The 24,500-nt window shown below is 39.8% G+C and overlaps 1 protein-coding gene across 6 annotated transcripts in view; it reads left to right on the plus strand.

Annotated features, from left to right (window-relative positions):
* DIP2C (disco interacting protein 2 homolog C) overlaps positions 1-24,500 on the plus strand; it is a 330,556-nt gene that overhangs the window by 239,475 nt on the left and 66,581 nt on the right. For all 6 annotated transcript variants that reach the window (XM_075746603.1, XM_075746605.1, XM_075746604.1 and 3 more), the window contains 11 exons: positions 4,841-4,964; positions 5,598-5,707; positions 7,060-7,162; positions 7,515-7,579; positions 9,380-9,473; positions 9,591-9,710; positions 10,534-10,648; positions 15,521-15,660; positions 17,271-17,407; positions 18,953-19,161; positions 19,973-20,087. In XM_075746603.1, coding sequence (XP_075602718.1) covers positions 4,841-4,964; positions 5,598-5,707; positions 7,060-7,162; positions 7,515-7,579; positions 9,380-9,473; positions 9,591-9,710; positions 10,534-10,648; positions 15,521-15,660; positions 17,271-17,407; positions 18,953-19,161; positions 19,973-20,087 — 1,332 coding nt within the window. The remainder of the gene's footprint in view (positions 1-4,840; positions 4,965-5,597; positions 5,708-7,059; positions 7,163-7,514; positions 7,580-9,379; positions 9,474-9,590; positions 9,711-10,533; positions 10,649-15,520; positions 15,661-17,270; positions 17,408-18,952; positions 19,162-19,972; positions 20,088-24,500) is intronic.

Here is a 24,500-nt window from a genome sequence, read left to right on the forward strand (position 1 = left end):
GAAGACAATTTGCCTCCAGGTACTGGTGAAAGCCTTTAGGGAACCTTTAATAAAAGTCTTTAGAGAACCTTGAATGGCTACCTACAGCAGAGAGGATTTCCGGCTCGCTTCATCGGAAAGATTGATCTCTCTAGGTGTGTGCAGACATAGTCTAAAGCTATGCAGACCTCATTTTTCGTACCTCAGCAAGTGCTGTGCCTTCAAGAAATGTAAAATGATAGTTCCAAACTCAGCAATTGGTCTCACACCTCATGCTATAATACCTCAGCTCTATCTTTTGCCTTCCACCTGTATTACGTGTCATTTCAAACTGTGAGTTGTGGAAGATTTGACAATGAGCATTGCTGGCAAGTCTCTCTGTCTGTGTGGTTGGGACTGCTTTGGTTGAGTTGTTTCACCTGGTCTCCACTGGCTCCGTGGGTTTTTTTCTACCCCCACAAAATTCAGCAAAATAAAGTGTTTGTGGCAAGTGGGGGGTTGCCAAAGTGGCAGATTAGCATAAATTATAAAAATAGCAAATAACACTGCTGACAAAACAGTGCGTCCTGAAAATATATTCCCTTTACGGGCAGGAGAGTGGTTTTATTTATGGGAGAAGGAGTAGGGTTTTTTTTTCTGGCAGCAGATGATTTGGTTTCTTTTTTTTCTACTTACAAAGCAGTTTTCAGCATTGCAGACATGCATTTTACATTACTCAAAAGGGATGCTGATAGCTTGTCTCTGAAGTTTGAAATAATCAATGCTTTTAAAATCAGTAGTCTTCTTTCTGGCCCACATGGAAGCTTTGACTGCTTCATGCAGGTGACTGCATTTTCAACTCAAACTTCATTTTGCAAGCTCAAGTTTTACCCAAGCTCCTCACTGCTCTGGACCTGTCATGCTGAGCTATGAGGAACAACGAAGACTATCATATCTACGTGCATGAGTGTGCAGGTGAGGTTGCGGTGTGTCTGTGTGATGTATAAGTCTCCCAGCTTGAGATGGTTTCAAATCTTCCACCTGCTGGCTGTCAGTCCAGAGGCTCAACACCACTTCGGTAGGTAGAAACAATTGCTTCTGTGGGGCAGATATCACAGAAGCACCTGCATGGGGCGAGGGATGCCAATCTCTTCTTCATGTCTCTGTTCTCTGCAGTACTTTTTGCTTCTAAGACAGGATGAAGCCACCAGAAGCAGGCAGGATAACTAGTTAGGAAGTGTGAGACTGAGACTGAATGTGATAATGATGGACACAGATTAGCAGACTTCCAGAAAGCTTCATTGTGTCAGGTTCTCCTCACCTGGAGCTCCTATGGCCATTGAGAACAGTGTCTGTCACAGTTCTTCTACTTCAGCGTCTTGATTTGCTTTTTCTTCCAAGGCAGGATTTAATACGGACACCAAGGCCATGGTGTAGGATTTGAAAGTCTGTAACACGCTGGATATTGTCCACGCGTGGTAAAGTTCTTCCGGTCCCCTGTGATAGTGTTGCATCACATGATTATTTAGCCATGTTGTCCTTTCAAATTAAAGAATTAATTGTACAGAAAATAATAGGATGAAGATTTTAATGCGATTCAAGATGAAGTTGTCCTGATGTCAAACAGTTTGTTACTAGAAACTGTGACATGTGAGTAGGTTGTATTAAATAATCTATACAGATTCTCTCTGCTTGTGTGTGAACTACTACAAATGGATGAATAATATTTATGTGGATGCGCTCAAAACTGGTTGATATGGCACTAAGTGGAAGCACAGTCATTCTTTTTTGTGTTATCTTAAAAAAACCCCTCAAACTGTTGATACAAGTTTCCTTTCCCTATTGTTTTGTTTTGCCATGAGAAGAACTTGATAGATAATTTCTTACCTGATGCACCCCCCCAGGGCCATGATACGCTGATGCTCTAAGGTCCATACTTTCAACTGGTTTATGTATGTTTGATTTCTTAATGGAATTTATTAGGTTATTTTCTGCTTATAAAGTCTTGCATTAAACGGAATTTGATTGCTTGAGAATTGGCATTTTCTTGGTACAGTGGTGAAACAGTTTGCTAGTGGTGTTTTATAGGGCATACAGTTACACTGATTTTTTGTTTTAAATTTCAAATTGAGAGTGATTCAGTTGCTGCATTTGATTATGAAATTTATATGCAATAATTTTTTTAATTGGTAGTTAGAAATTAATACATATACATACATTGACAACCATTTTTTAGATTGAATTTAGTGGGAAATTTGGGGTAATGGTAGTGTGGATCTGGTGTTTTAAGAAACTGATGACCTCCCTTTAGACATGATAGAGTAGCAAATCTCAGAGGCTGTGTCTTGCCCAAGGAGTGATGTTCTCCATGGAGCACTCCAGCCCTCATCTTCCTGCCATTCCTTCTGAGGAACCTCCAAGGAGAGCCATTTCTCCCGCACTGTTCAGGCACCCACATTTCCTTCTGTTGAGCATACTCCAAGACTGGAGATGCCACGTCTCATCCTGATGTGGAACCAACATCCGATCTGGCTAAGCACTTGTCCCCAGGGATTTGACAACATAGATATGGATCAGCTAACGCAAGAGTCTGATGCACCCCCCAGGGCCATGATATGCTGATGCTCTAAGGTCCATACTTTCAACTGGTTTATGTATGTTTGATTTCTTAATGGAATTTACAGTGAGGACAGTAATGCTTTACAAAGCCTTTTTTATCCTATTAGCTCCCCTGGTGCAGGTACGGTGGGGTCAACAACGTGCTCCCCAAAATGTTGTTCATGGATGCACCAGTATTACTCTCTGTTCAAAGGGTACTCTCCTTGTCTGTTTTTTTATTGGAAAAGATGATGCACAAGCTTTATTTTAAAAAGCCTTCCTGAAAAAGTACCTTGTCAATTTTTCCTGGTTTTATATGCATTCTAGTTAAGGTAAGCAAAAGCAAATGCAGTAATTCTGAATGGAAGGAGTTACATAGCATAGTTTTGACAGATCAGTTTATTGTCCCATATTGTTTTCTCCGCTATCAAAGTTCTCATAAGTGGTGCCATATGCATATTTTGAGGTGGTACGGAAAACAAGTAAACTTTGATTTTTCCTCTGATCTCATTGCTTCCCTATTTTAGATGGCTTTATTTGACTACATAAAAATTGCATTAAAAATTAGTCAGATAGATAGGCTTTGGGGCTTTATTTCCATTAGACAGTTTTGCTTTGAATAAATCAACAGATTAAGGCAACTGTTCTGTATTTCAGGTTGCTTCCATGGTTAAGTATGCTTTATGGTTGGTTTGAAAGATATTTTAATTTGATCTTTTAAGCCTCTCTAGGCTATTTTCTGTAGAATCATTCTGTGAAGAAAGGGTTAATACTTCTATGTGCATTTACATCTAGGGTTTTGCTCTGTTGAAGAGCCTAGTGGGTAGATGTAAAGCTCATGAAAGAATCATGACAAGACACTATACATAAAGCAGACATAATGCTGTAGAAGCACAGCATCTCTTAAGGAACAGCTATGGCCTTGACTTTAAAATCATTACATGACTTTTTAGCCTCAGTGCCTATATCCCCTTGATGAAAGTAAAATGGAATGTGCTTTCTCTAATGGGCACTTGACTATCTGTAGTGCTCCTGAAATGTGTGTGTAACTACTCAATGAAATGGTTATTGACAAATCAGGTTAGATCAGCATAAATAGTGATACTGTCACCACTGTATACCCATCATAACATCATAAGGGTTGAAAGCTTTCTCCTGGTGGAAGCATCCATAAACCATATTATTTCCTAGAATTCTCACAGGATCACAGAATGGTTGAGGTTGGCAGAGACCTCTGAAGGTCATCTTTTCCAGCTCCCCTGCTCAAGCAGGGCCACCTGGAGCCCTGGACTATGTCCAGGTGGCTTTTGAGTATCTCCAAGGATGAAGACTCCACAATTTCTCCGGGCAACCTGTGCCAGTCACCCTCACAGTAAAAAAGTGTTTGCTGAATGTCCAGAGGGCACCTCCTCTGATTTGGTTTGTGCCCACTGCCTCTGGTCCTGTCACTGGGCACCACTGGAAAGAGCCTGCCTTAATTTTCTTTACACTCTCCCTTCAGATGTTTGTACACATTGACGAGATCCCCCTAAGCCTTCTCTTCTCAAGGCTGAGCAGTCCCAGCTCTCTCAGTCTTTCCTCATAGGAGAGATGCTCCAGTCCTGTAGTTATCATAGTGGCCCTTCACTGGACTCTCTCCAGTAACTCCATGTCTTGTTCTTGGAAGCCCAGAACTGGACCCAGCACTTGAGATGAGCCTGAGTAGAGGAGAAGGATCACCTCCCTCAACCTGCTGGCAATACTTTGTCTACCACAGCCCAGGATACCATTTGTCATCTTTGTGCAAGGGCACGTTGCTGGCTTGCATTCAACTTGGTGTCCACCAGGACCCCCATGCCCTTTGCTACAGAGCTGCTTTCCAGGTAGTCAGCCCCCAGCCCGTGCCAGTGCAGGAGGTTGTTCCTCCCCAGGTGCAGGACTTTGCATTTGCCTTTGATGAGCTTTGTGAGATTCCCGTCAGCCCATTTCTCCAGGGGTCCCTCTGGATGGCACAACTTTCTGGCATATCAGCCGCTCCTCCCAGCCAGTCCTGGTAATTTCTGAAGAGATGAGCCACAATCTGATGGCTTCAGTTCTCTTTATGGTTTCTGTTGTTACAGACGAGGATATCTAGGTTGTGGAATTCCTTTGTTGATGAACAAATGAGTTTTGCTAATCAGCTAAGTTGCTTAAAGGAAAGAGACTGCTTTCCTCTCAAGATAATGTGCCAAAGGACAATAACATTTTCAGCCTGTAATCACTTCTAATCGATTCTGTGTCTTGCTTTTATTTTGTCATCTCTTAGGATGCAGGAAGTCAACAAATAGGCTTTTTGCTTGGAAGCTGTGGAGTTACTGTGGCCTTGACTAGCGATGCATGCCATAAAGGACTGCCTAAGAGCCCCACAGGGGAGATACCACAGTTTAAAGGTAAGCCAACCCTTGCTTATCGTGGATATCACAGGCCATTTACCACAACAGTCATGGCACTTGTTTAGTTGTAGTGGGTGAAGATCAGGCCCACGATGAAACACGTGCCACAAGAGCAGCCATGGCTGCTGGGACGCGATTGCCCGGGCTGTGTGTCACTGCCTGGTAGAGATCGCTGCTCCCACCTCATGGCTGCCGAGCAGCGCGAGTGCTCCTGTTCTGGTTCTCCGCAGGCTCCGGGCTGATGAGATCGTCTGTGGCCACAAATGAAATTAAACCAACAGACTGAGGGCTGTAGAGATGAGAAGCATTCGTACAATTCAGTCCTATAGCTAAGTGGTAGGGACAGTCACCTCTGACAGGAGAGTGGTAATAAACTCTTTGGGTCAGTCACAGCTTAAACTGCCCAACCTTTTCTTCAGGGATTGTCTGGGAAAGCCATGATAGCCATGTTAAGAAAGAAATTCTGGGAAATCTTCTTTCTCATGCTATGCTGAGGTTTAAAAGAAGTGTTTAGGTAATGGTGACACAGGCATTTGGGGGGAAAAAAAACCAGAACTCTGGCAGAGAAGAGTTTTGTCTTGTCTTATCTGGCAGAAACTCGACAAAAGCTGACTTTTCTTTGTACCTCAGGCTGGCCAAAGCTGCTGTGGTTTGTCACGGAGTCTAAACACCTCTCCAAGCCACCTCGTGACTGGTTCCCACACATCAAGGATGCAAACAATGACACAGCTTACATTGAGGTGAGTTAATGAAGATGCATCTTCTCCTCGAATCGTTGCATATGGCACTTGTGGATTAGATAAACATCGTTATTCATTCACTAGTCACAGAAGCAAAGAACATCCTGTTTTAGCCTGTTAATAAGTAATATTTTCTAATAAATTATACTGGGCATTGATTTCAGAAAAGTTAATGAAATGTTAAATTGCATTTTGGGGGTTTCTAATGTTAATGTTTTTATGTCATCTACGTGGCTGCCACAATCTCATATTAAACTGGCCTTGACCAGTCTCAGTCTCGTTCATAGTGTGGGCTTGCCCACTAGTCTTGAGATGGATAGATGTCAAGTTTCACAGTGAAGCATCACAACCTTCAGATCCTTTGAAAGAGAAGGAAATTCTTGCTCAAATGCTTGCCTATCACTTAACTGCTTTGTGAGTCACACTCCCCAAAAAAACCAGCATCAGGAAGGGAAAATTGGCAATGCTGTTAAGTTTAATTTTTCTCTTTTTTTTTTTTTTCCATTCTTTTTTCCCACTTTTGCATAGACTCATATGCCTCGAATTCAGTGATGTTAGTATTGAGTTTAAATGATTATTCACAGTGGGTAAGTTCAAGTGAATGGAGAGAAGGTATTATTTCCTATCTTCATGCAGTCAGAACACTGGGCTAGAGAAGTGGAGATGCCTCCATTTTCAATCATCTTGCTGATTATCTTCATCATGGAGAAAGATAAATGTTTAATTTATTTTAATTGCCACTGATAGTTTTCAGACTCTTGCATAAAGTTACAAAAATTACTGCAATCATCAGCAGTGATCTCCCACCTTTTTTTATGCTGCTTTCTCATGACTCTTTCATATTCTTCTGATCAAGAGCTTGTGTCTTTCAGACTGTATACGTACAGATTGTTATAACAGCACCCAGCAAGGATTCTATGGTCAGCTCTTATCCCATGTCTTATAAGACATAGAAGGCAGAAGCTCAGGTTTATTCTTTGGCCTGTAAAATCTGACGTGAACACTGAGCAGACTGAACTAGGTTATTCTCTGCTAAATCTAGCCAGTCCTTTAGTCATTAACGTGATCAGAATTCTTAGAATTATTTTTCCATAATGCTTGTATTCAAACAGCAGATGGATTTCTGATATCAAGCCTGGGAAGCTTCAGTCAAAAAGAGAAAGTCTATCTGAAAAAAGTGTATTTTAACAAAAAAATACCTCCCAAACTCCTCAATACTGCTGCCTTCTCAAAATAGAGTCATTAGATGTGTCCATCATTCACCTACATAGGAAAAACTTTAAACATAGCTATTAAATAATGGAAATAGGGCAACTATTGCACATTGACTTTCCCTGCTCATTTCTTTTTAGTACAAAACATGTAAAGATGGAAGCGTGCTTGGGGTGACCGTGACAAGGATTGCACTGCTGACACACTGCCAAGCTCTGACCCAGGCATGTGGATACACAGAAGGTATGGAGTACACTTCCCTTGCTTCATCCTTAATATCAAGTGTGAGTTGTAATTTGTTTCTCACCAGGCTCCTCTTTTATGTTTTACATCATAGATCTGTGTCAAAGGCTTCTAGCTTTAAAAACCCATTTTTTTCATTGGTTTTAGAAGCTATGCACATGTTTAAAGTATCCTTTTGAGAGGTACAAATAATGTCCTAGCCAATACAAATCCTGCAGTGAAGACTTACTATGAAAGTTAAGCTTTGAGGTCATCAGTCATGTTATACTGAAGCTTCCTTCCTTTGAGTGGGTTTGCCTTGGGTCAATGCCATGTTCTAAAAAATAAATTCTGTTTTGTTTTTGTTGGACAGCTGAAACAATTGTGAATGTATTAGATTTCAAGAAGGATGTTGGTTTATGGCATGGGATTCTTACAGTAAGTGTTTTTTTTATTTTGTGTGAGTATTTGAAAATAAACTAACCTAATATGCTTATTACTATCACAAACTGTGATGTCCTACTGATTCTTCTAATAGAATTTTTTCTGCTTTGAAAGCAAAAAATATGTGACTTAAACCCATGATCTTCTGCTAGCGCACTTTTACCCATAATGAGCACAGTAAAGATGCCAGTGTATTTTTATGCATCATGTCAAGTACTCTGACCCCATTCTTACCATGTTATTCTGATCTTACTGCTATGTGATTTTGAGATCAGACTTTATAGCAAAAAACAATGAAATTAGTACTTGCCTCTGTAAGGATATGATCCAATGGCAGAGCTATATTGCCACTGACTAGCTTCTCTATCAAAACTCCCACCAACAGATGGGTTTGCTAACATTAAAGCATTTCTGATACTTTACATTCCATAAATTGTCTGCTTGCTGTTTGAACATCTTCCTCGATTGACATGGGAGCAGATTGACATTTTTTTAAGGATTGCTTCTAAAGGTGCTGCTGTAGTCAGTGACTGACAGAATACTTACTATTCATTGATCATTTTAAGAACAGATACCAAGTTTTGAAGGGTCATTGTTTAGGGGTCCCAGGATGTACAGGCCCTACATGCTATGATTCCCAGGGATCCCATATACCTTTCCCATGCAATGTTATACTGTTCTTAATATCAAAGGGCAGTAATAACGCTTCTGCAGCAGAAATGGCCTATTAGGTTTCATACCCAGAAGTATCTCGTGTTAAAAACCCCATCTTTATCACTGAAGTTGAAAGCAAGCATCTAATAGAGCTTTTCTAAGCCTTCCTTTGCTATCTTGGTATGAGCTTCATTTTTTTCATGACTTGCCTGTAAGTGCTTTTCCCGTACCTACGCTTGTGCCAGACTGAACAGAGAACTATCTTTTGCAGTTCTGCGAGTGTTTAGATGACTAATCCACTGGGACACTTAACCTTTCTTAAGCCTAGCTTTTCTAAAACAAATACTGTATTTACCTGAGCTGCTATGAGCCCTCAGAAAATGTTTCTAAACGGCAACAAGTAAAGCAGCAGCTAATTTACAGGCTCTTTGTTTGGTAGTAACACTGAGAAATCACTAAAGCAATTGACTGCCTCAGGTGGCAGATTGGTTCTGGATCTGTCATTGGTTTCACTCAGCTGCTTTTTCTAAACTTTTCATGACCTTGTTGAAAATACTGGAGTTAGCCCACCTGGAGAAGGGCTAAAAATTCCTTGATTTATTTTCTGTTAAAATAAATGGATCTCTGCTTAATCTCCAATTTCTCTGTCTACTGTCTTTTAAATAATTTGTGCCACACTACCATTACTAGTTTTTCAGTCTCCATAGAGATGGATTTCTTTAGACAGATATGTTACTGTTACTTGTCCTTTTGAGTCTTCGTATATACCGAAGTTTAGTGGGCTTAGGGATAATACTAACCTACATATAGCAAACATGCAGACATTGTTCATCCAGTGTTTTTTATTTTTTCTATTTAAAGTGAATTGCTTAGAGTATAAATACAAAAAAAATCTGTTTCTTTTTTTTTCCCTGTACTGCTTCAAAGTTATGATCTGATTACTCTAAATCCTTAATCCTTAATTAAAGCGTTAGGAAATCGGAGTCTGTTTCATCTTAATGTAGATAGCTAGATAGGAAAAGATGAATGCCAGCATTGACAATAAAACAAGCATAGAGTGATTTGCTTAGATGCCCATAACACAATATAAGTAATTACCACGATTGTTGTATAAAATCCATTTATCTTATTTGATTTCAGAGTGTAATGAACATGATGCATGTTATAAGTATTCCATACTCCTTAATGAAAGTGAATCCACTGTCATGGATACAAAAAGTTTGTCAATACAAAGGTAAGGAACTGGAATATACAGAAGTAGGCTTGATAGTCAAAATCAAAAGTACAAATTGGTAATACAGCTGTATAGCTTTTATGCGGCGTATTAGTAATCTTCCCATTGTTATTTCAGCAAAAGTTGCCTGTGTAAAATCCAGAGACATGCACTGGGCATTGGTGGCGCATCGAGATCAGAGAGACATCAACCTTTCCTCACTGCGTATGCTAATAGTGGCTGATGGCGCAAACCCATGTAAGCTGTGCTTCTGCAGTCCAATACAGAATAGGAAGTGTTTTCTGTCTTGCATTTAAACTTTTAATCTTCAGTCATCTTAGCTAAACTATTTACAAAGTATAGGGTTTGTCTACTGCAAACTATATGATATTTATGGAAACAGTAATTAATTTTGGATTTTTTTAAAATATATTTTTCTTTAGCTAATCCTGAAGCAAACTTGATATTCCACATAACGTAAGTTGCAGTAAATCCAGTTTTGTTTAACATGACAGTCGTGTATAAAGACTGAAGTAAATAACCTTAAGCTATAGAAAGGATTGGAACATTTCTTCTGAGTGGCAGCACTCAGATGCAGAAGTAGCTGAGAATTTCAGGGGAATACTGATACTACTCTAGAGAACCACATCTGGATCACTTCATGACAATTAATAGCACGAACCGTTTCTCTGTATTATTTAAGATACCAACGTATAGGTGTTCTGCTTGTTTGTAGTAGTTTGCTTTGAGCTTCTGAACTAAATCTTTAGTTGTCTCATCCTGAAAAAGAAAACTGTAATGAGATTGATATTGTAAATCTAGCAGGAATGGCTTTTCTACGTAAGCATAGTGAAAGGACTTTATGCTCAAAAATTAGTCTTTATTCTCCGTATGCAGATGCAACTGTATGTACATATATATAGTTGTAGTAACCATGACTTCTTTCCCAGTGGACATGGGTCCTTTTAAAATTTTTTCTCCTGAGAAACCTATATATTCAATAGTAAGTTTGAAGTTTGAATAGCATCACTTCGGAAATCAGATGATTTTTCTCCTCTGATCCTTTTTTTCTTTACCCCAGGGTCTATTTCTTCCTGTGATGCATTTCTCAATGTCTTCCAAAGTAAAGGTCTAAGACAGGAGGTCATTTGTCCCTGCGCTAGTTCACCGGAAGCTCTCACTGTGGCTATTCGAAGGTACAGTGTTACACCAATGGAAGTAGACCCACTGTAGAATATATGTGGTAATTTGGAAAGAAATTAAAAATTTTAAAGTATGAGTCTGCATAGTTCACTTCTGGATGACATTTTTAGTTTTCATATTGTTTATGTCCAAAGAAGACATACAAGAAGAATTTGTAGAGTAATAATTTAACTTCAGAGTGCTTTTTAATATAGTTCCCATTTCTGTAATTTTAGCTAATTTTAAATTAAATAGACCGAAATGCAAAAGCTATTGCTGGAAAAAGAAGTGGAAAAATGCCCTAAGCATTAAGTGAATTAAAATGTGGGATTTTAATTGGAATTGCTATCGAGGAAAATCATGCTTTGAAGTAGTCTGTTTAAAGAGAATTACGACATTCTGCAGGTTGGTTTTGGCTGACTGGTGCTTTTTAACCATTCATAGACTCTCAGTAATCATCTGGAAATGCACTTTAAGTCTGAGGGATTTGTGCCTAGAACAAAAATTGATAAATTCTAATAAAACTATTAAGACTTATGTACCTGAATGTCAGTATGCAGCGGTCACCTGTCATGAGCGTCGTAGCACACAGTAAATACCGTAACTGCTGTCTGTTTTGGCAAGAGTTTTCCAAAAGTTGTACCTTGAACAGTAGGCACTTTGTTTTTAAGTTCAGATTTCTACAGCCATTTATAATTGTTTCACATGTTAAAACATGCAGTATAAAAGTGTAAAGCACTCTAATAGCATTGAGTAAAATACTTCCTGCCACATGGTTTAAAATACACTGTCCAAGTGAAATTTAACTAGATTTTCAATTAGCTTTCCAACGAAACATCACAGGAAGAAAGACATGAGGCCAGGAGTGTGGTTGACTTTCAGCCACCTCATTATTTGCTTAAAACATCTGAAAGCTATCCATCAGGGACTTACCCTGCCCAGGCTAGCTGTCTTTCTGTGAACTACAGGATCTCAGAGAGCCCTTCATTCAGCTCCACCAGCCTGTTCTCAGCTTTACACCAACAAGTATGTTGTTTTTCCCTTATGATGGGTTTCCCTGCGTAGGCTGTGCAGACCTTCAGTCCCTTGGCATGAACTCGTGATTGTAAGCACAGAGAGGAGGTGGATGGGTAGCGGACGTCACTTGTGCTGAGCACTGATAAGCAGGAGAAGGTTTTCATTTCCTGTGCTGGGCCTGGAAAAATCTGTCCCAGATGGCTGGTTATGAAGTGGGAGAACTCATGGTATCTCAACGTGCGATGGCTGGCATGCCCTTTGGAGACTTAAACTCTATGCTCGTAGCCATCTGAAGCACTAGAGATTCATTTTCAAATTAACTAGCATTGAGAGCTTACATAAAAAAGAAATTATTAGCACATAAAATAGTGGATGATTTAAAAAAAAAGGCATTTTTATCTTCAATTCCTCGCTATGTAATTACACAGCAGTTCTTACTGCAGTGAATGTTACTGAACACGTATCTCCTTTTTTTGAAGTCTCTTTAATGGTAGGATAATACCAGCTGAACTTGGGAGCTTTAGTCTTTTTCATTTTATTCAAGCCATCTCCACTGACAGTAATGTCATTATCATACAAGTTCCAAAGAGTTACAGCTGAAGTATGAATTAAAATTACTCCCCGCAGAGCACAGATCCAGAGAGTTCCCTGTTAATGCTCTGACTCTTTCCAAATCTATGGTGTATTTTACTGATCTTCCTACAAGGAAGAGTAACAAAACCAGTTCTCAGTTGAAATACCCTTATAGTTTAGAAAAAGACAGTCAGTAATAGACTAATAGGTACTTTAGCCTTAGAGCCGAGTCATGAAGCCTAATATTTAAAGGCATGTCTCATGCAATTAATTCTTTATGGTATTCCGCTTTCACAGATTCACAGATTGGTAGGGGTTGGAAGGGACCTCTGGAGATCATCTAGTCCAACCCCCTGCTAAAGCAGGATCACCTAGAGCAGGTTGCACAGGATCACATCCAGGCAGGTTTTGAATCTCTCCAGAGAAGGAGACTCCACAGCCTCTCTGGGCAGCCTGTTCCAGTGCTCGGTCACCCTCAGAGTAAAGGTGTTTTTCCTCATATTGAGATGGAACTTCCCGTGTTCCAGGTTATGCCCATTTCCCCTTGTCCTGTCGCTGGGCACCACTGAAAAGAGTCTGGCCCCATCCTCTTGACACCCGCCCTTTAGATATTTATAAGCCGTAATAAGATCCCCTCTCAGTCTCTCTCCCCTCCAGCCTAAACAGCCCCAGCTAAACAGCCCCAGCTTTGATTTATTGCATACTACTCTGAACCCACTTGCTTAAGGGAGTGCAAAAGTTTAAGAACAGGCCTTTTCCATTTAAATGACTGGAAAAAAACGAGGTAAAATAGATCGTATCTGTAAATGGTAATAGTAACTGCTCTCAAAATGCTCAACAGCTACTCAGTATGAACAAATCAGTTTTGAAGTAGATGCACATTGTCCCTCTTCCATGGTTAAGGAAACTAAAGGGAAGGGTTGGTCTGGTGGCTTAAGCTACATTTACTTAGTATATAAAGTAGGTGGAATTATACCTTTGTTACGTTGCTCCTACCTTAAAAGATTCATCTTTGTCTAGCAAGCAGTCTTACAGAATTCAAAAATCAGTATTAGAAATAATGTGTAAAGAAAATTAAAAATGTGAACTTTCAAATAAATTGTAAGTACATTGCAATGGAGTTAGTTATATCTCATCGTCTTTCCAAGTGATTTCTCTCCTTCTGCTTGGCAGAGACACTTGTTTTAGGGTTGTTCCCATGTGGATCTCATGCACAGGACAAAATAAGATACCATATATTGCAAGATTGTTCCTGACAAGGTACTTTCTAAGAGGATGTATAGGTGCTGTCAGGTGCTTTGCTCCCACCTCACTCCTCCATCCTGCTCCTCTGTGTTCCCTTTTGGTGTCAGACAGCTAGTTGCCGACAAGAGGAGACTCAGGCACGATTAACTCCTGTCTCATTCAAGTATCCACCTCAGACTCCCAGGATACAAGAAGTACTCTGAAACAGCAGCTCTGAAACGCCCATCCTGTGGACCACAGGTCCTCGGCACTGACTCTCCTTCTGCCCACCTGCTTCCATTGCACGATGCTTCTCGCTAACCCGGGCAAACCTGTTAGCTCAGCCTGGGTCACAGCAAGCATGGCTCTATTGACAAGTAGAGCCTCCCCAACACGAGCCTCGTGCCTCCAGCCTCCCTCCCTGGCACCCCTGTCCTGTACCCAGCCAGAGACTTTAAAAGCTGCACCCGCTCTCCTTTTTAGCAGTCTTTGCATGTGATAAGTAACGCAAGAAAACGTGAGTGAGGAAAGTCTAGATAGCCTCTACTCCTAGAAGGTTGTGAGAAGCTACGTGTGCCTGCAGGAGACCTTTCTTCTCATGAGCAGTGAAATGTGTGTTTTGGGGAGCAAGGGTGAGAGGAAGTTGATCAATAATGTCGCTGAAAGTTCCTTTTACATGATGGGAATGTTATTTATCACAGCTGCTTGTTTACTAGCACCATTTGTTATGCTCTAATGCGTTTTCAAGCGTGCCCACATTCTTCTTTGTTGACAATGTCACTTGAGAAATATGCCTCGTAAAACCTATTAATTGAAATTTATAGTTCCGATCACTGCAAGGCTCACATGAGCATGATTGGCTAAGGCCCATGTAGTATTTCAAGCACAGTAGAGGAGAAATGTCATATAAAAGGACATTAGCTGTTAAAAAATAGCTGTGTTATGATGAACTATTTAGGAAAAATGCAGAATCTTGAACTAAATATTGGCTGTTTTATCCATCTTGAAAATAGCTGGAGTCTGGCTGCTCTATATGGATGCATTATGCACACTCAAATCAGCATCACGTTAGCTTCTGGTTTTGCATTTTAAAATGCAGAACAGTGTAAGAATCTTTCCAGACAGGAAAGACCCTGACATATTCCCTTGACTTAATAACTTGCATACGCCAACATTCGTTTGCTCAAGCCACACTCTACATACGTATAACTGTATCCACTGATACAGCAGGCGGTTTTATGTTGAAACAAGTTGACAGACAGCTTGTGCTGATGCTGTGGAATTGTACAGCATGTCGGCAGTGAATCGGAGCAAACTGAGGCGTTGCAAAGAGGCTACATCCACACAATTTTGACCATCACTGATGAAGGTGTAATTTGTTTTAATTTTCATGGGGTAAATTAGAATAGGAAGAATTCAATTATATGCACTAAAATAAAGATGGTAAAGTCCTTGCAGCTTCCACAGGTAGTTGGTAGGTAATCTACTACAACCTAATTTCTTCTGTTTAGTAATTTTAAATGCTTAAGTTTTGGGAGTGGGAGGTCATATCTGTGATTTAAGCACAGCATACTTGTATTCTAATCTTGGCTTTCATACCAGTGTGCTAGAGCTAGGCTTTTAGTCTGGCAGGTGAGCTTGGTTTCCTAGGTTGCCTCAGAGGAGGAAACATATCAAGTTATTTACTCATCAGTTCCAAATCTTCTGAGTGCAGTTTCCCTCCACGTCGTCTACACTGCCTTTCAGTATTTTTAAAACCAGGCAGAAGGCCTTTACTTGGGTAATCAAACAATCTCTATAAATCTATCTGAAAGGTAAATGCAAGCTGGTTTGGGTAAATGTTAGGTGTTACTTCCATCTCTGCAGCCCCATATATGTAGGTGGCTACTGAATGGGAGAGTTGGCTGACATCCTTGTTCAGAAATGACTGAAAACGAGGATTCTATCCGGTCTAGTAGGGGGGAAAAAAAGGTGAAATTCTAAACTCTGAAATAGAGGATCATTTGCAATAGTAGTCCATGAAGAATAAGTAAATGCTTATGTCTGCGTGATGTATTAACCCATGGTTGCAGGCCAACGGATGACAGCAATCAGCCACCAGGCAGAGGAGTTCTGTCCATGCATGGTCTCACTTATGGAGTGATTCGAGTGGACTCTGAAGAAAAGCTTTCTGTTCTGACTGTCCAGGATGTTGGCTTAGTGATGCCAGGAGGTAAGGAACGTGCTATGATGCATCAATTTAAGTAAGTAGCTCTAGAAAGTAATAGGTGGGCATACTTTGCTGTTAGACATGAAGCTTTGGGATTAGGACATGTGTACTTGGAAACATTTTGGTCGAAAAGCATTACCTTGTAAAACTTTGTGGTTTGGAAATCCCAAGATTTCTTCTCTCCGTTTACCTCAGTGGCTGTCTTTCTTTACTCGCATTAGCGGTGTGCTTTAACTAACCTGTCACCACATCAGAACATCCATTCCTTAACTGTGAAATACTGGTGCAGAAAATAAGAAAGTTGGATTCTGATGTCTGGAGGCTATAAATATCCATAAGCCTGACCCAGATGAGACTCAGTAGTGAAAGTTTTCATAACCTATGCTGAGGATCAACAAAATTGCTATCTGAAGGCCTGCAGAATGTTTTTCCAAAGATCTTGTGCTATCACGCAGTTATTAGAAAGAGGAGGTATGACTGAACAGTTCATATTGATAAATTCAAACTGAAACCAGTGCTTCTACAGAAGATAAGACTTTTCATAAGAGAGCTAGATTTTAAATGAGATGTTAAAGAGCCTAGAAAAGGATAACACTGTAGTTTTTCATAAGAGAATGTCTGTTATGCACCAAAGGAATAAAACATAATGATGCATCTTACAAAATTTCATTTGAACAACTTAAAATAAAGGAAGATAAGATTGGTTGTTGTCTAATACTTATCATATAAGATACGATTATAGATGTGCCATCTTACACTTCAGACTACATTCTGATAGTTTTAATAAACATATACATTCCTGTTTACCCTCAGAGTGAGAGAAAGGTCATTCAAGATTCTTTACACTTGTGCTTAAAAGACGTGCTGATTTATTTCTGGTCTCCCTTGTTCATCATACCCTCTTTCCAACTGCAAAATCTACACATGCTGGACTCCAACTCCAGGGATTATAGTTAAAGCAGCATACCTGATTATTATTCACACAGCTGACACATAAAATAGTGCTTCTTCCTCAGACCAGTGCTTTCTAATCCTTCCCATTTAGCTCCTGCTGTCCCTGCAGTCCTGTAAGACCGGGGAGAGGGAGTCTGAGCTCTGATAAATTCTTAGCAAAACAACTGTACTAGTCTGCTAGAATATCTTGATCTTTCATATGGTGTTACTCGCTACTTTGTGAGAGGTGGACTTCCTGGTTGCCTGCCTCCCTGGCAGTATAATTATTATCGAGAACTCCATTAGGGTATTTCATTTTGCACTGAGTGCGGCAAATCCGGTCTTCAGTATGCAAAACTGGGAACACAGTCACATTTCACAGCAATATTACAGATCAACTGAAATTTTAGAGAGCAAGGCAAATTAGGTTTTGTTATCAGTGTAAAGACTGAGTTTACATAAAGATCTTTGCATTCTTCATATAAATATTATTTATAATATAAATAACATTTGATAATGTTGAACACCTTAATGTTTGAGAAACCAATTGTTAGACATTAGTCTACATATAATTTCTTTGATTATGTCAACTGCACCATGATGTCTTTCCCACAGCATTTATGTTATTCTGTAGTTAGTTTTATGATATTTTTTAAAGAAGTCCTTTGCTCTCCCTCTAGCTATAATGTGTTCAGTGAAGCCAGATGGAATTCCTCAGCTCTGTAAAACAGATGAAATAGGAGAACTTTGTGTATGTGCTATTGCAACGGGTACATCATATTATGGACTCTCGGGCATGACCAAAAATACTTTTGAGGTAAGCTGACCAAAAAATGCTATATAAAATCCTTCCTTTTTAACTTTTTCTATTTTGAGATAATATTTGACATAAAATATTGATAGTAATAATATCAGAATAGCAGTAATAATCAATGCTTGTGGCTTGGGACCTGTACTCTAGCCAGATAATCTGCACTGAACCCCATTTCATTAAATGCAATAGTAGATCTTTTTGTGGGTTTAGTTTTGGCTCTGAAGAGCTTTTACTTTCATTTTGAAAGAAGATACCAGGGGCTGAAACAATCAGCAGGAAGAGAGACAAAGTTCAAAAGGTAATGCTGTACAAGTCTATGAGCTAGCTACATGCAGAATTTGATTGTTGCAAATAGTATGAAGGCTGCTGGGTATCTTTAAAAAGCAGTTTACAACATTTTCACAAGGCAGCCAGCATTAAAGGCTTGCATTTATACAGAATCTTGACAGATGTAGTCTTCAAGAGGTATCTGAATAGCAAAGATAGCATTTCCTAGTTAATCCCCACCTACTTTTGTAGTTAAGCGTGTTCTTAGGAGCCCTGTCCAAGTGGGCCTCTTTTCTGTTTTATGGTGTAATTCATGTTGCAGGCATTAGAGTCGAAGAGTTTTGTGTTCCTGAAGTGAGTTATTGCTGAGGATGTATAAGCATTAAATCTGTTCAATAAGAGTCACCCATGGGCATCTGGCAGCAGAATTTGACCTTTCTTTTTAGATGAGCCTTGAAGGACACTATATAGCCATGGTCTTCCACTTGCCATTGTCTTAAATAACTTGTCGTTAGACTATTTCAGTTTAAAGAAGTGCTGGCAGGAAAATGTGGTTGTGTCAGAACGCAGCTCAAAGAAGCTCACGTGCCAGAAGGATAGCGCTGTGCTAGTTAGAGTAGAAAAAGTGCTAGGAATCTGTCCTGTGGAAGTCATGTTTGTGTCTGGTGTTCAAACATTTACAGACGCTCTGTGTAGGGCCGCATTGTCACTTTTAGACATTGTACAGAAGGCATTGTCACTGGTATTGTGAGGACTTAATTGACCTTAGATAAAAATATGGTCAGCTGCAAGAGCCATTAATGTACAGTACCTTAAAATAGCTTCACTTCTAGCCTGCTTATTTCTCCATACTGTGCTAGAAATGAGCATGAGATGCTGAAAAGAACCTCTACCGTAATATTTACAATTTAGTCTCTCAGTAACTTATACATAGCACCTCAGGTTAGCTGCACTCTGCACAGCGGGGTTTTTTTATTCAATATTGTTTATGTTGACTTATATATTTTTTTAGGTCATAAATGATTTACAGAGCCACGGTTAGGGAAAATATGTGTGGTAAACAAAGCGGGGTTGAACTTGCTGGAATTCAGGTACTGAAAATTCTACACACTAGTCTAGGAGTTTCCTGACATTCCCTTTGTGGTCAGTGAAGAGTGAAGAGCATCACCAGCGACCTATTTACTTCATTCCAGAAGAGCTATCTGAGAAAGCATGCATGAAATATTTCACAGCATGATCTCTGTGTATAGAATTGAAGACCTGTGTTTCTCTGTCTTGCAGGTGTTTCCTATGACCAGTTCTGGTGGCCCTATCACTGAATATCCTTTTATAAGGACCGGACTACTAGGCTTTATAGGACCGGGTGGACTTGTCTTTGTTATCGGCAAAATGGATGGTTTGATGGTTGTCAGTGGAAGAAGACACAATGCTGATGACATTGTAGCAACAGCACTGGCCGTGGAACCAATGAAATTTGTCTACAGGGGAAGGTTTGATCCTTTCTTTTCTTATATTATGTAGAAATCCTTATTTTGCTTATACCAGATGTTAGTGACCCAAAATGTTTCCAGAAGGCAGTGCCTAATCTGCACTGTGGTTTCCCTCCATTGCTGTTCATATTGTTGGAACCACAGACAGCAGAAGGAAGACTAAGACAGTGTTGAGGCAGACTTTAGATACCAAGGTCTGAAACTGTAATTATTAAAATTTCCAGTTGAACAGCTGACTAATTCTGAAGATGCTGACTCAACAGGATCCTTTCTGTCTGAGTTGAACATCTCCAGTATGCCTAACACTGAAGTTCTTGAACATGGCAGTGGTTCCTTGTGTGACCTTCCTAATGTGCTGAAGCTGAGCAGGAGGCACCTAAAAGAACCTAATGCAGTAACATGCGCTCACACTTGATCACATGGCAGACGTCTCACAAAATGATGTTGCAATTACTTTCTTCTAAGATGGGGCAAAAGAAGGTGCTTATGCTGGCTGTTACATAACAGCTTGACAACCACCTTGGTGTGACCCAAATTTAGAGCTTTTCTCACCCCAAGAAGGTTCACTTCTCCAACCCTGCTATGACCTTATGCCTGTATTTACACGACTCTAGAACAAAGACCCCTATTTCTCCTCCAGAAGTTATCCAAAACTATTCTTGTTGCTTTTTCCCCATAAATAAAATACTAATTGATGCACCAATTGTCTGAGTAATAAATGACAAAATCCTGGTTATGGAATCTTAACTTAGAAGACAGGATTTTCCCTCTGTCCTGGCACTAAACACTCTTCTCTCCTTCTCTTCTATAGAATAGCAGTGTTTTCCGTGAGTGTGCTGCATGATGAAAGGATAGTTATTGTTGCTGAGCAAAGGCCAGATTCCACAGAGGAAGACAGTTTTCAATGGATGAGTAGAGTTCTCCAGGTAATGCTTTTTATGTATGTTTGGAAGCTATTTTCCCCTGCTTTATATTCTTTTTATTGATCTTTCAGGCCCCCAAGGTAACTGACATTTGTCTTTGAGTAATTGTGAGTCCACCTTCAGTTGCATTTGCACCTAATGAGCACAAAATTAGATTCTTCTGAATGACAGTTCCTATCTGGGCCTCACATATCCAGAGAGTGTTCCTTTTCCTAATCAAAATGCTTTAACAAAACAGGGATTAATTGAAGTAAGTAAGAGCAAGGAGAAAGTAACATGTGGTTTATAAGGATATAGTTACTCATTACTTCAAAAGGGTAATGAATTAATGTATTATATACTCTTACTGTCAAAAGCTACCAAAGTCTCTTACTAAACAGTTATTGGCACTGATATGGAGTTGACCTCATCAAAAGTAGATACACATATCTGAGCTGTGTCTCCAGATACTTTTTTTTAATCTGTGGGAGAGAATTATGTGTTTCTAATGTACCATGTTGATAGCTAAAATAAACTGAGTGAAACACAGCCTTAAAATGTCGATTTCACTCCACTGAAATGAAGTGACTGATTAGCTCAGACCTAGATATCTACGGTGCAATTATCTGCACAGATGACACCTATTGCAAGGAGTCCCATTCCAACTGTCTGGTGGATCATGCAAGACACATACCACTGTGATGAAACCCACCTTGGTGGTGTTTGACAGTTTGACCAGAAGACAGAAGCTACTGAACACTAAAAAATTCTGATCTCCTTACATATAGCAATCCAGGTTAAGGCAGTATCATTACCATACTCAAAGTTTTTTCAACTCTAATGTCCACACACAAAAAGAATCAGATAGTTTAGATAGCAGTCATCTTCCATCTCCTTCATCTCCATGGTAGAGCCACTTCTCACTCAAAAGCAATAGATTTAATGGAGATGTAGTCAAATTAAGTCTGTCTGTTGCTGCCTTGTGAAATGGTCTCAGCTCTCTCTACAACTGGTCACTTGTTACTTCCTCTTCCCTTTCCTACTTTCCTTTCTGCCCTTCCTCAAGGACTTTCCTCAGGTAAACATATTGCAAACATCTTTTTTGCTTTACCCAAGAAAAAGATCCCATTCAGTTCAGAGATGTTTTTATTCATTATTGCTTTGTACTGAATAAGAAAAGGAATCTGTCTACCGTATTCTTGAAGAAACCAAACAAATAATCTTTCATCCATCTCAAGACAGGTTTATCTGCTCTCTTGATTTAAAAGATAGCTACATTTCGTACAGCTGGAGGCATCTCATATTCACAATAGATCTAAATTATTACTGAGTAAAGCTAGAACCTCTAGAAAGCCTTTGAAGCACCTCATAGCACCTAGGGCCATTATTGTAGAAGAAAAGGCTTTTGGATTGCCCATGCTTCAGTAATTTTTATCAAGTAGCAAGCTCCTAAAGAAAAGGTTGAAACTCTGGACTTACACTTCTGTTTTGTCAGCTGAGCATTTTTGTGACTTTTGCAGATGGTCTTACACCATCGTAGCCAGTAGAATTCAGTACTGAACACTGTGGGAGTCCTGTGTCAAGTTACTCCTGCCAAAAGTCAGTCCTGTTATTCTGAGTATGATCAAGTCACAGCAGTGTCTGAGAATGATAGGCCATATATCAAAGTACACATATGTGTGGCTGCTTTCATCACCCGTGTCTGCAACTCTGGCATGCGTCACTATGTGAATAAGAAGTTTCTAGTTCCACTTCAGCTGAGAGCAGAGATGGAGGACAGAAGCCAGGAACATGTGGGAAGCTTTGTGCCTCCTTCCCAATCAGAGTTTTATGACAGATGTCAGGAAGTGGTAACCAGTTGTATCTGAATCATCTGCCAGTGATGAGCAACGTAACGATATCACACTTGTGTCATGACTCTCAATGATGTGCCTGATAACAAACTCTACCAAATTGCTACTCATTTCTGTTGATATTTGTGCGACTCATCTGACACCCTACACGTGCTGCTCTGTGCCAGCCTGCCCTCACTGTCTGCTTCTGCTGCGCCTCGCTGTGTCTTTGCATCTCTTGCTGTGTTGAGCTGCATCGATTTGCAGAACCTTTTTCCAGTAGGCTGCACATATTCTGACTCTTCCTGGCCCTTCCTGCTCCTTTGCAGAGGGCTGAAGGATGGTAGAGCTGCTGTATGTACGGGACTATGTTGGACTGCATCTGTGGGTTTTAGCAGAGGCAGGGTTGGGAGGTGGTGGTCAGGTTGGGTGTAGAGCTTCTTGAGAGTGGTGGAGGAGGAGGGTGTTTAGTGATAGTGTGAGTGAAGATCCCAGGTCACCCAGCAGTTCAGTCAGATGGATCCTGGATACTCATTCATCTCCCAGGCTGCTGCAAACTGATCTGACCCTTCAGGCAGGGTTGTGGTTCCTGCACCTGGCAGACTGGATGTTAGTTTTACCAGTGCCGGCATGCTGGCAGGACTTGACAGGACTGGGCAGAGCTAGGAGATCTACTGTGGTACTGGAGAGTGTCTGCCTGCAGAATTTTGTCAGAATGAGACAGCTTGAACAACATAGCAGTCTGGACTCTCTGCAAGTTCTGGTATCTCTAATACATTTTCTCAGTGAAACAGAAGGATAAAAATTTCAGATACTCTATTCACTTCTGGCTGGACAGTCGTTTCAAAAACCAAGCCATCTCATCAACAGGCATAAATGCCAGGAGCATTACAATTGGCTAGTACTCTTCTCACTCAAAATTTTAAGGCTCAGTTCTTCAGTGCTCGTCCTTACGAAAGTCATTCCCTGCTTCAGAAATGTGCCAAACTCAAAAGTGTGAAAGGTGACAATTTTGAATGACCCATGACACCTTATCAGGCACTGTGCTGCAGAGGAGCAGCACACAAAGGAGACAGTTTGGGAGTCCCTGGGGAATTGTTATATGTAACACCCCTCATCCCATCCCAGCTGGGTATTGCTTTCCATTTACCAACTCTAGGAGCCGCACTGTTTCACGTTTAAGAGTGCTTACTTGCCTTGTAAGGGTTTTCCATCCAGCTGATGTCAGGTGAGGATCCCATGATTTATCACTTCTTTTCAGAACCTACAAATAACATTATGATTAGGAGATTATGATGGTTTTTGCCAGAAACATGAGACATTGTGTGTTGGCTGTCATACATATCTCACTATTGCTGATCCTTCAGGTAAGGTGTCTGTGGACCAGCAGCGAGGTCTTCCAATACTACCGTGAGATCTACCACTACTAAAACTGCAATGTTTGTAAAATGAGTAACTGCTTTATTATTCTGTCTTATGAAATTTTGCAATCAAATCAATAAAAAACGAAGCAAACAGAATGCAAAAGCAAAGCATTACTTAGAGTCTCTGTAGAAGTAATCAGTAGTTTATTGGTCTACACTTAAGTACATAACTATAAATGATTATTTGATTCTCAGAATAGAGATTGTATCTTCAAGGCAACAGACATACACGTTCACTTTTCTCACAGTTAAAAATTAAAATGCAAGTTAAGCAAACTATCTTTTTGAACATTTAACTACTCATTAGAGATGCTGTCTGTAATTTGTTTCTCAGTCTGCATGGATGTCTGAAGTTGTTTTTCTAACTTGCTGCAATTTTTCGTACCAATGTAAGGAAAATAACTAGTTAAAATGTGTATGGAATTAAAATCTAAATGGATGGATATTCATGTTTACCTAAATCAATTACAAAGATACTGTATGTTATAGATTTCTTGAAAGTGATGGAGTTCATTGTCAGACAATGAACATGGTTACTATACTTTTCAAAGATGCTTATTTTTCAGGTTTTCATTCAACGGATTTTTTTTCAAGTGGATAATTTCATAGTTTTCCCTTACATTGTTGTCATTTCCCTCTCCTGCCTGGCGACCTTTTACACAGTAATCAGGGAGTGAAACAGTTATTATCTTAAAAAAAAATTGAAAATTCCTAAGCTATGTACATCAGTAGATATATGGTGATATATGTGCAACCTCTGAAATTTTTCTTTGCTCTGCAAGATGGACTGGATGTTAAGTTGATAAGAATCCTTTGAACTTTAATTCTGAGAAGCGCGCAGCTTAAAATCAGTTTCACAGGAGCTGCCAGCACATCTCAGTAATAAATCTCCAGGATATGTGCTATTACTGTGTGCCTAAGAGGGATGCCTAGGTAGCATTTCTTAATAGATGTCTGTGTATTTATCACCAGGTTTTTGTTTGTTTTTTTATCCTCTGGAATGAGTGTAATAACGTCAGTGTTACATTTCCGTCCACCTGTTCCCACTGAAAAGAACCTCCTTATCACTGACATTGCTGAAGTGTCTTTCCATTGCCAGTTAATTATTAGGGTTGTTTTATTATGCAGTAATTCAGAACAACATGTGCTTATTAGAATGATGAAAAATTAGCCTTTCATTA

This window comes from Balearica regulorum, chromosome 2 (assembly GCF_011004875.1).
Source record: "Balearica regulorum gibbericeps isolate bBalReg1 chromosome 2, bBalReg1.pri, whole genome shotgun sequence".
Lineage (NCBI taxonomy): Eukaryota > Metazoa > Chordata > Aves > Gruiformes > Gruidae > Balearica > Balearica regulorum.